Below are 12,284 nucleotides of genomic sequence, written 5' to 3' on the forward strand. Positions count from 1 at the left end.
TGTATCCTTTTGAGTTTATTCTTGTATACTGCTTACCCAGTACCTTGTTCATTCTAATACCTAGTAAGTCTTATTTGATAATTATGATGATTCATGGTATTCAGGTAACTTCTGCAACATCCAGCTGCAGTAAAGTAATGAAAATATTAACCACGACTCCAAAATTGTACTTTATATTTTCTTCTTTAATAATCCACTATTCCTCAATATGTGGCTTGGATAGATTGTGTAGGCATGACAAAAAGAAAACTATTAAATGACAATCTTATTGAAGTGCCTAAGCAACAAAAAGAGCACGTCAGGGTATTTTGAACAGCCGTGGACTGAAGTAATTTGTGGAGGTCTTAGGTTAGGGATCATTTAGTAGTCCCTGAAATGGGCATAGGAGGAAGAAAGACTGGAAACAGTATGTATTTTTCCACTTTTGCAAATGCTCTCAACTTATAGGCCTTTTAATAGGACACGTACAACTTTCTATCTCCAACTAACTACATTGCCAACATAAACTCTATAAGAAGACTAATATATGCCACAAGGATAATAATAATGATAATGATGATGGTGATGATAGCATTGATATAATGTTTTCAGGTTTAGAAAGCACTTTACAAAATCATCTCATTTGATCTTCACAACAACCCCAGAAAGTAGGTGATATTATCATCTCCATTTTACAAATGAGGAAACTGAGGCAGATAGAAGTTAAGTGACTGGACCAGGGTCACACAGCTAGTAAGTGAGTCAGAACCTGAACTCAGGTCTTTGACTCCAGGTCCAGCACTTTATTCACAAAGCTACCTAACTGCCTGATAATTTAGATGTAGCTAGGAAAGACAGAAATGAGTTTCAATAGATAGCAAATAAACCAGAACAGAGTGTGTTCAGCTAGAGATATTGAGATAGAAAAGGAAAGGGGGACTCAATGTCATATAAAGAAAAGCAATCATTTTAATGTTGATGTCTACATTACTACAGATGGTGACAGAATGATTACTATTCCGCTATTTCACCAAAGGATTTCTATCATATTACCCAGATACAGTTGCCTTCTCTGTCTTCTCCAATGGATGAATGAATGCACCAAAATACACTGATAACATTTTCAGGTTTGCAAAAGCACTGTCCTCAAAATGACCCTTTCATATAGGCAGTACAGAAATGGCACTTTCACAAGGCCTGATTCTTAAGTATCCAGAAGAGAGACCCACCCCCAACTAGCATAAAGCTCACTTATTCCAACGTAGAATACAGAAATTTGGTTTTAGAACCTGAGCTTTTTTGCTAGGAGGCTGAAATGTGGGCCCTGCAAAGGGAGAATTAGAGGAGCTGGAAAGCTGGTATAACTGGAGAACGTTTTCTCATAACAGAATTTCAGAGCATTAGCTATTTCCCTTCCACCCCAACATTGTGTCATCTGCAGACTTGCCAAATGTGCCATCATGTGTGCTGTTACCCAAATCACAGATTAAAAAGCTCAGCAGTAGGGATCCCTGGGGCCCCCACTGTAACTTTCCTTTCAAGCAGAACCATTATGACTCCTCTTTGGATCTGGTCATTTCTGAAGTCATATCATTTCACTATCATCTAACCCACATCTCTCTCTTTCTTTTTCATAAGAGCAGCATGAGAAATCTGGCTTCACTACAATTTGGTTTTACTTTATCTGTGGTATTCGCCAGTCTGTTAGTTGCATAACTTTGTGAAAAAGCCCATGACAGCAAAAAGTAAATGTATTTTTAATTCCAACGGTACTGGATCTGCAATCAGGATACTTGGGTTTGAGTTCTGATTCTGCCACTGAGGAGCTGTGTTCGGTAGGTTATTCAACTTCTCTGCACCCCTGTTTTCTTACCTGAGAAATAACAGGGAACAATAATAAAGTGTGCGCTGCCTATATCCAAGGCTTGCTGTAAGCAAAGTGATCTGTGGATGCAGAAACTCTGCATCTATAAGTTGTGATCGTTATTTCCTTTGCAATGGGAATAGAGGATGCTCTGGAATAAGGGATTCTTTGTTCAGAATGAAACAAATCCCCTACAAACCAGGATGCCAAGAAAAGACCAGAATAAACTTAAAACCAACTTTAATGCAAACCAAGGTTGAGATTGAAACCAGAGAGTACCCAAAGGATTTTCTCTACAGAAAAAGGCTAGTTCGTTGTCCCATTAGAGAAGGGGTTCCCCAAGGACAGGTTTCAGGGGAAATATGAACTCAGATGGGAAAAATTATATTTTAATTTTTTTGTAGATGTTGTTCAATCGTCTCAGTCATGTCCAACTCTTTGTGACCCCAATATTTGGTGTTTTCTTGGCAAAAATATTGGAGTGGTTTGAAATTTCCTTCTCCAGTACATTTTACAGATGAGGAAACTGAGACAAACAGGTTTAAGTGACTTGCCCAGGATCACACAGTAAGCATCTGAGGCCAGATTTTAACCCAGGAAGATGAGCCTTTCTGACTCCAGGCCCGGCACTCTATTCACTGCACCATCTAGCTGCCCTATTTAATGAATCATTAAACACCTGGAGAATAGTCCTCTAGCCACCAGGATCCTGTGGACCCTGCTCAGAGCCTCAGCCAGACTGCCATCAAGGCCAAGACTTCATCTAGTTTCCTTACTTTCTCATAATCATATATCAAAATATAATTTAGCCCAAACTTTTCTGGTAGGCTCTTATCCCTTTTTAACAATATGAGTCACGAGCATGCATCTGAATTATTCAAAACCAGGTGCCTTTTTTAAAAAAAATCCAATCTGTTATTTCACTGGTATAGGGAATTACTGGCAAAGAAATGCCCTCGACCTATGCAGATGGCATTTGCCTGGAGTACACGGAGGTTTACTTACTTGCCCAGAGACACATAGCCAGTATGTATCAGAAGCAAGATTCAAACACAGTATTCCTGACTTCAAGGCTGGCTCTCTAGCCACCAGGACATTCTGGCTCTCATGTTTTCTACTGATATTGTTAATAATAAATAAATACCATGGCAGGAGAAGCAGAGGCAGGGAAATAGCAGACCTAAAACAAAGAAACAAGAAAAGCCAGGATGATAGGGCCTTTGAGCTATCTGTCCATGGCACAGATGACCTCAGGAGCTTAGCTATCTACGATTATTCCTCTACTGCTGTGGCTGAAGTGATTGTTCTGTCTGGATACAGAGTAGTTAGGAGTTATGTAGACATAGCCCTTGTGACAGTGACAATGACCAGTTGGGAACTTCTATCACCTTTTCCAAGCTGTACTGGCTCCAGGGCCTGCCGCTGTCCTCTTTCACCTCTGCTTCTGGGATGAGAATAGCTAACTACTAAAAATGCAGGGAGGCTAAGCAATGCAGCATGATACAGTGAGAAGAACAGATTAAGTGTCAGAGGACTAGGGCTGGAATCCCATATCTATTACTTACAACCTATATCCCCTTGGGCAAGTCATATAGCCCCTGTAGGTGACCTAATCTCAAAAATGAGGGCATTGGACTAGCTGACCTTTAAGGTACCTTACAATTAAATATGTAAGCTTTCATTTTTTTCAGTGTAACTTCTGCCTATGGAGTTCCCTGAATCTTGAGAAAGTGCCCTTCCGCTGCTGCTCCGCCCCCCCCCAATGCCAGGAACAGAACCCAACATTAACATAAAGTTCCAAATCAAGAAATAGAGTGGGGAAATGAACAAACAACAACAACAACAAAGAACCTGACCATAAAAATCTACTATGGTGACAGGGAAGATCAAGACACAAACTCAGAAGATGACAATGAAGCAAAATAGCTACAAGCAAAGTCTCAAAGAAAAATATGATTTGGACACAAACCCAACAAGAATTCTTGGAAGAGCTAAAAAGTCAAATCAAATACAAATGGTAAAAGAAAAATTAGACAAAAAAATGAAGCAAAGGAAGAAAATTCTGAAAATAAAATGAACAGTGTGGCAAAAGAAGCACACGCAAAAATACTGACAAAAATAACACCTTCAAAAAGCAGAACTGGCCAAATGGAAAAAGAGGTACAAAAAGCTTGCTGAAGAAAATAATCGCTTAAAAATTAGCATAGGGCAAATGGAAGCTAATGACTTCATGAGACATTAAGAAACAATAATTAAACAAAGTCAAAAGAATGAAAAAAATAGAAGAAAATTTGAAATATTTCATTGGTAAAACAACTGACCTAGAAAACAGATTGAGGAGAGATATTTTAAGAATGACTGGATTACCTGAAAGCCATGATCAAAGGAAGAGCCTAGACACCATATTTCAAGAACTTTTCAAGGAAAACTGCCCAGGTGTCTTCAAACCAGAGGATATAAAATAAAAATAGAAACAGAAAATAAAATAGAAATGGAAAGAATCTGCCAATCACCATCTGAAAGAGATCCCAAAATGAAAACTCCCCAGAATATTGTGGCCAAATTCCAGAGCTCCCATGTCAAAGAGAAAATACTTCAAGTAGCCAGAAAGAAATCATTCAAATATTATGAAGCCACAATGAGAAACATACAAGATTTAAAGGAGTGGTGGGCTTAGAATATGAGATTCTGGAAGGCAAAAAAGCCTGGATTTCAACCAAGAATAACCTACCCAGCAAAACAGTAATAACCCTTCAAGGGAAAAATGGATATTTAATAAAATAGAGGACTTTCAAGCATTCCTGATGAAAAGTCCAGAGCTGAATAGAAAATCTGACTTTGAAATACAAGAATCAAGAAGGTAAACAATAAAGAGAAATCATAAGGGATTCAATAAAGTTAAATTGTTTACCTTTTTATATGGGAAGATGTCATGTATCTTCTAAGAACTTTACTATAATTAAGCAAGAATGATTCTACATAGACAGAGGATGTGGGAATGAGTAAAGTATGTTGGTATGATGTAAAGAAAAAGAACAGGTGAGAGAGATGCCCTGAGAGAAGGGGGAAAGGAGAGAAAGAATGGGGAAAATTATCTCACGTAGGCACAGATGGAAGAGATTTTACAATGTGTGGTAGGGGGGGAAGCGGAGGGATGGGCAATGCTTCAACCTCACCCACATCTAAACTGATTCAAAGTGGGAAATATATATACATACTCAAATGGTAATAGAAATCTATGTTACCCAAAAGGGAAATGGGAGGGGAAGGTGATATGATGGTATATTTAGAGAGTTCTAGAGAATCAACTAAAAAACTAGTTGAAACAATCAAGAACTTGAACAAAGTTGTAGGATAATATAAACCCACACAAATAATCAGCATTTCTACACACAACTAACAAAACCCAGCAGGATGAGATAGAAAGAGAAATCACTTAAAATAATGACAGACAACATAAAATATTTGGGAGTTTACCTGCCAAGACAAATCCAGGGATTATGTGATTACAAACCACTTTTTACACAAATAAAGACATCTAAACAATTGGCGAACTATTAATTGTTTGTGGAGAGGCTGAGCTAACAATAAAAATGACAATTCTACCCAAGTTAATTTACTTATTCAGTGCCATACCAATCAAACAACCAAAGAATTATTTTTAAGAGCTAGACAAAATAATAAAATTCATTGGAAGAACAAAAGGTCAAGAATATCAAAGGAATCAATGAAAAAAAAATGTGAAGGAAGATGGCCTAGCAATTCCAGTTTTTAAACTATATTTCAAGGTAGTAATTATCAAAACAATCTGAGACTAGCTAAGAAATAGAGTGGTAGATCAGTGGAATTGATTAGGTAGTAATAGCCATAGTAATCTAGTGCTTGTTAAACCCAAAGATTCAACCTTTTGGGATATGAATTTGACAAAAATTGCTAGAAAAACTGGAAAACAGTTTGGCAGAAACTAGGCATACACAAAACATCTCATACTATGTATCACAATAATGTCAAAATGGATAAATGATTTAGATCAACTGTGAAAGATTTAGCTACTCTGATCAAGACAATGACCCAAGACAAATCCAAAGGACCCATGATGAAAAATGCTATCTGCCTCCAGAGAGAGAATTGATGGACTCTGAATGTATTGCAGCATACTTTTTTTTCCTCTTTTATTGTTTTATTTTGTGTTTTCTTTTGCAACATGGCTAATAGGGAAATATGTTTTGCATGACTTCCTATGTGTAGATACCAAATTGCTTGCATTCTCAAGGAGGGGGGAGGGATGGGCAGGAGGAAGAGAATTTGGAACTCAAATTTTAAAAAAATTATTGTCCCAATATTTTTATGTGTAATTTGGAAATATTTTTAAAATAAATAAAAGTAATTTAAAAAATAATCCACTTTAAAGTGGAAATAATAATATTTATCTATTTCATAGGGTGGTTATGAAAATCAGCTGACTCTATATCAATTAACAAGCTTTTTATTCCATTTCTACTATATGCCATGTGCTGGTCATTTAAAGACAAAAGTCTTTGAGGAGCTTACAATAGAGCCTAGGGGAGACAACATGTCCTTATACAGGTATACACAAAATAAATACAAGACCATTTTGGGAGGAAGGCACTTACAGATGGGGGGATCAGGAAAGGCTTCAGGCAGAAGGTAGGGCTTAAGCTGAACCTTGAAGGAAACTTCAAGGGATTCTGAGGCAGAGGTGAGGAGGAAGCACCTTCCCGGCACGGCAGACAGCCAATGCAAAGGCATAAAGACAGGACTGCGAGTACCGCTCATAAGGAAAATGAAGAAGGCAAGTTTGCTTGGCATGTAGTGTGTGGAAATGTATAAGGAAGTTGGAAAGGTAGGCTGGAGTCAGGTTGTGAGGGGCTTTAAACGCCAAACAGGGGAGTTTACACTGGATCCTAGCAAGCAGGGAATCACTTGAGATTATTTAGTAGGGGGGTGAAATGGTCAGTCTTGAGCTTCCCATATGTGAAATCAACACTTCTATTACTACTACTAACAATAATAACTACATTTATGTAGCTAGGTGGCGCAGTGGAGTCAGGAAGATTGATCTTCGTGAGTTCAAATCTGGCCTCAGATACGTACTAGCTGTGTGAGCCTGGGCAAGTCACTTAACTCTGTATGCCTCCACTTCCTTATCTGTAAAATGATCTGGAGAAGAAAATGGCAAACCACTCTAAGATCATTGCCAAGAAAACCCCAAATGAGATCAAAAAGACTTGGGCATGACTGAAATGACCGAACAATAACAAAAATATACCTTTGGCAAATTGCTTAACTTCTCTAATCGGTTTCTTTATCAGTAAAATGGGTATAATAACTACTATACGATTTCAAATCATTCCAGTGAGGTGCAGATATACAGGTAGAAAGACAGAGTGATACAGAGACAGGTAGACAGACAGGTAGCAGATAGGCAGACAGAGATAGCGGTGACCTGTCTGGTGCATGTCACCTACTACGTCCTCCATGAATCTGTTCTTGACTCCCTGAACAATCTTTCTCTTCAATGGGCCAAAGCACCACCACCACCACTACCACCACCACCTCCCCTCAGATTCCAATGGAGACAGTTCTGAACCCTGAGTCCAGGATCCCTAGGAACAGAAGTTAACAATCACACAATCTGTCCAAGTGCTTTTCCTAAAGCGCACATCTGATGATGTCATTCCCCTACTCAACAAACTCCAGTGAATCCCTACTGATCCTACAATCAAATATTATTTCATCTTAACTCAACTTTTTAAAATGTCTATTCTTTTTATACATTTTATAAAGTACACAATAATTAGTATAGTAGTCCATTATAAAAATTTACAAATGACATATTCATATTGAAGGGCCTGCAAAGAAACTTTTTACTTCAAGAAATATATAACAAAAAGAAAAAGTTCAGCGACCACTGCTCTACAGCATGGAAAAAAGACCTTGGCTTCATTGAATAAATACTGGATTTAGAGTCAAAGGACTTCATTGGTATTGCTGCCTATTAACCCTCAAGCAAGTCACTTAACTTCTTTGGCCTTCAGTTTCCTCTCTGAAAAAGGAAAGGGATGAAATAGATAACCTCTGAGGTTCCTTCCAGCCTCTAAATCTAAGATCCAATGAATGATCAGATGAACTGCTATAAATAGCAGTTATATTCCTTCATAGTAATAACTCTAAGGTATACTGGGGTCTTACTCCATGGAGACCAGTATCATGGGGTGTCTGGTTCATTCCTCTGCAGTAATGGTCTGTCTCCCACCCCTCAACCTACTCCTTACCCTTAAATAATCTGAGGAAACATTTGGTGCTGTTTGACCAGGGAACCAAAATTGACAGTTACGGTGTATGAAGGAGAAAAATGTGAAATAAAACTGGAATGGAAGGTTAGGGCCAGGCATGGAAGGCCTTTAAATGCCAGACTGAGAGCAGACTTTTTGTATAGACAATGGGAGAGAAAGCAGAGAGTGATGCTGAAGATATCTGGGCAGGGGAATGACATTCATTCATTTATTTAATGAATATTTACTGAGCAGTTTGCAATATTTATTAGGCAAGGCACTGTTTTGGATGTTCATGGATACAAGGTTCAAACGTGTTCTATGAAGATTACTTTTTCGACGTGTGTAAAATTCGTCGGAAAAGGTTAGAGTAGGTTGAGGAGGCAGAATAATTTGAGGCAGAAGGACTAATTAAGAGATTCTTGTTCAACAGAGAGGTAATGAGAGCCTAACTCTAATTCACAGAGGGAGGAGCTGAAGCCCAGTGTGAATAAGTGATTTCCCCAGAGTCACACAAACAGTGAAAAGCCAGAGTCACAATTCATGACTCCTGAGCCACTACTATTGGCTAGAGCTTTCTCACAGCCTTAATGCTTTGTTTTAAATTGATTACTTGAGATATGATTTTATACTTTATGTATACATTTATCTTGTCTTATTCTATAAGAATGATTATGTTTCGTGGAATCAGACTTGGAAAGGGCCTTAAGAAATATTCAGTCCAAGCCTTTGACTCTGAGTAGACACTTTATTTTCAAGAAACAAAAAATACTTTTGTATAAAAGAAATCAAGAAAAGTAACTTCTCAAATAAAAGTCCTGAGACTTACCTCATCATGGAAAGTATTTTGGACTTCTCCCTCCTGTCTTCTACAATGGAGAGTAACAGCTTGTCCCGGCACTCTTAAGGGAATGAAAATATTTTGAGATCTTTAGTTCAGTCAGCAAGAAAAATGAAAAAATAAAAACAAACAAACAAAAAAAAATGTTGCTTAGACCTTTCCCCACAGGCTAAGTATTTATTGTTAGGAATTGGTTGTGCATTAGAATTTTCTGTTTCATTTCCAAAGTTTAAATTTACAAGGTGATGAAGTGAACTCATAATGATAAAAGTAATAACTCATATTTATAGTGGAGCTTAACCCTATGAGATAGGCAGTGCCAATATTATGATTCCCAGTTTTCAGATGTAGAAGTAGATAGAGGTTCAGAGGTAATAACTTCTCCAGAGTCAAATAACTAGTAACAAACTGATAGGAAGTTTTTCATATGAAGCCTCAGCTAGGTGGTCAAGTACAAAGCAAAAGACTCGGAGTCAGAAAGACCTGAATTCAAATCCTGTTTCTGACATATGAAGGCTGTCACCTTGGGCAAGTCACTTAACCTCTCTCAGTCTGTTTCCTCAGTTGTGAAGTGGGAATAATACTAGCATCTGTATCCCAAGAAGATCAAAGGAAATGACATACATAAAATGTTTTTCATGCTTTAAAGTTCTATATAAATGTTGGCTATTTTTATTATTACTACTCTTCCTAAAAAGATTAAAAAAAAACTTTTGTGAAATGTAGAAAAGGAAAGAATTTATTTCATGAGTCTAACCCTTTGAAATATTGACACATGGAGCTAGATTTGGAGTCAGAAGAACTGGTTTAAATCTTAGCTCTTTCACTTATTAGATGTGTGACTTTGGGCAAGTCAATTAACCTGTTTGGGCCTCAGTTTTCTTGTCAATGAAATGAGGGAATTGATCTAGATTACCTCTAATTATCAAATATGTATTATGTGTGTGACATGAAACCAAATCATGTCAGCCATTCAGAAAACTCTCTGGAATTTCCCATTCTGTTATCTACATGTGCATAGATGTTTAAATCTGTGTCCACTGACCCTTCAAGGGGAACTTGTCTAATCTGTTTATCTCCTTTATACCTAAAGGAATCAGGGCTCTAGACTGAAAGGATCCCAAGATTACTGTTTTGTTGTTTCTAGAGAGCTTAATGTTCTTGGAAAGGACTGAGGGTAGACCAGATATTGTTAACCTGAAGAAAGTAATGTATAGAAGAAATTTCTTCACCATGGGAAGCTATATTTTATTCAGAAAATAGAAATGTTTATACTACTTGCCATTATTAATCATCTGTTACCATTTTATCTCTTTCTCAAAACATTCCAACAATCTGTTCCCCACCCTTCTCTCAGCAGAGGTTAAGATTTGGTGATTCCACTTTGTATACCTATGCCATCTTATCTACTTTGTATACCTCCATTAATCTCCCAATTTTATACACTTCCACTAAAACCTTTGATTTTTTTTTTCTTTCAAAGCTTATAAAATTGTTAAGGCCATACAGCTGGATGAGAAGCAGCTCCACAGTATTATTCCTTTCTGTACTGAAAAGTTCTCTCCCTTATAGCCATAAGTAATAAAGCTATGCCTTAATTAAGCTGGAAATGCCTGTGCTTTGGGTTAATTCTTCAATGAAGCCTAGCACAGTACATATAACACACAGTAAGCATTCAATAAATGTTGGCTTAATGAATGTTGTGTGCATGTAGACTGTTTTACCTAACAGCTATGTAGTAGCTTAATCTGCATCTTGTTATCCCATCAAAGGATTATTAGTCTACCAAAATGGAGCGGATATAAAAACAGCAGGATTTTAAAACAGCCACATCTAAAACAGGCTTGAAGACAAATGTTAATGCTGAGTAGCATCTGATGGTAAGCAACAATGTTCATGTTTCCTGCTGGCAAACATCTTTTTTATTTTCAAGGAGATGACACTGTGGCTGCTTCTGCTGATGTCCCTCTTAGCCTTGCCCAGGTGGGTCTGTGAAGCCATTCTCTCCCCATTCCCCTCTCCCCCCTACCCCACCACAGTCCCACTCTGCATGTTTTGTGTAGTGCAGTTAATCGAAAGGAGTTTGGCCAATCTATGCCTTAACATTTCCTGACAGAAATCTATATGTAGAAATCTAGCTCTTAATACAATGAATGGCACATAGTGGGTGCTAAATGAATGCTTGTTGATCTGAATATCAATAGTGCAAATGCTTGTTAACCTGGATGTTACTTGTTAAAACAAAGAAATCAATATTGTTTCTATAATTTATTAGATACATTTCCTAATAAGCTGAGAGTATAAAAGCAAGTCTTTTTGACTGTAAAATACACACAGACAAAATATCGTTCAAGATGAGGATCACTGAAGAAGAAATAAGGAAGGCCCAGGGGATGCCAAGAAAAATTTGATGGGTACTTCTTTTTGTAGCTAGGCTAAAAATATGACTTGTAAACAAAATATCATTTTGACTAGAGACCGCTTTTGTTTCCTTTAAATAAATATGCATGCACATATATAATAACTGTCACTTAAATTAAAAAGTAATGATGGAAAAAGAAGCACTTCCCATAACAAAAGTCTTTCTCTGCTTATGATCCAAGACAGAAAAGATGCAAACTTAGCAATGCTTTGGGATTCAAGAAGACTCATGAAAGTGATATGGCAGAAATTAAGTTTTAATTCCTTTGGCTTGTTTCAGATCTGGAATGCAGGTTTCTCCTTAAGCCTACTCGTAGGGCTAGTGTGTTCTGGGCAATATAGCTTGTACTCAAAGTCTGATTGGACAAACAGGGAAATATGAAATGCACCTGACCTTGGTAAGATCATGAAAAATGAGAAAAATTAGTTGTTTAAATTTTTTATTTTCTACACATTTTGTAACATGAGCTCACAACATATTGCGATGAAACAGGTTCAGAGAAGACCAGCTTATTTAAAATATTTGTCTATCATACAATGTAGTTTCCACCTAGGACTATTTTTTTGAGCACTGCAGCAGAATAGAATACAGTCTTCTGTCATTTTACTAGGCTTCCTCAACAATCTAAATTCTGATATTTAAAACACTTTTACCCTTTTAAATAAAAAATGATGGAAGTAAAATAAGGTGAAGGAAAGTACTATTTTTCAATACTTCGTTCCAGGAACCTCATTTTCTCTTCAATGCAGTTACGTTTAAAAGAAGCATTTGAATTCCTTAACACCAACTACGAGCATTTTTTCCCCCATTAAATCAAGAACATGCCACTCTTCTTCACCCCCTCCCCTCACGAATTCCATAAACAAGAGAGAAATATACATG

At 37.3% G+C, this 12,284-nt stretch overlaps 1 protein-coding gene across 5 annotated transcripts in view; it reads right to left on the reverse strand.

The window, feature by feature from the left end:
- Window positions 1–12,284, reverse strand: part of EXTL2 (exostosin like glycosyltransferase 2) — a 76,457-nt gene that overhangs the window by 63,382 nt on the left and 791 nt on the right. For 4 of the 5 annotated variants that reach the window (XM_027868246.1, XM_027868245.1, XM_027868247.1 and 1 more), the window contains exon 2: window positions 8,969–9,041. In XM_027868246.1, the coding sequence (XP_027724047.1) occupies window positions 8,969–8,976 (8 nt within the window). In that variant the 5' untranslated portion in view covers window positions 8,977–9,041. The remainder of the gene's footprint in view (window positions 1–8,968; window positions 9,042–12,284) is intronic. The other variant, XM_027868243.1, reaches the window with a different exon arrangement.

Source organism: Vombatus ursinus, unplaced genomic scaffold (genome assembly GCF_900497805.2).
Source record: "Vombatus ursinus unplaced genomic scaffold, bare-nosed wombat genome assembly UNPS02014787.1, whole genome shotgun sequence".
Taxonomy (NCBI): domain Eukaryota; kingdom Metazoa; phylum Chordata; class Mammalia; order Diprotodontia; family Vombatidae; genus Vombatus; species Vombatus ursinus.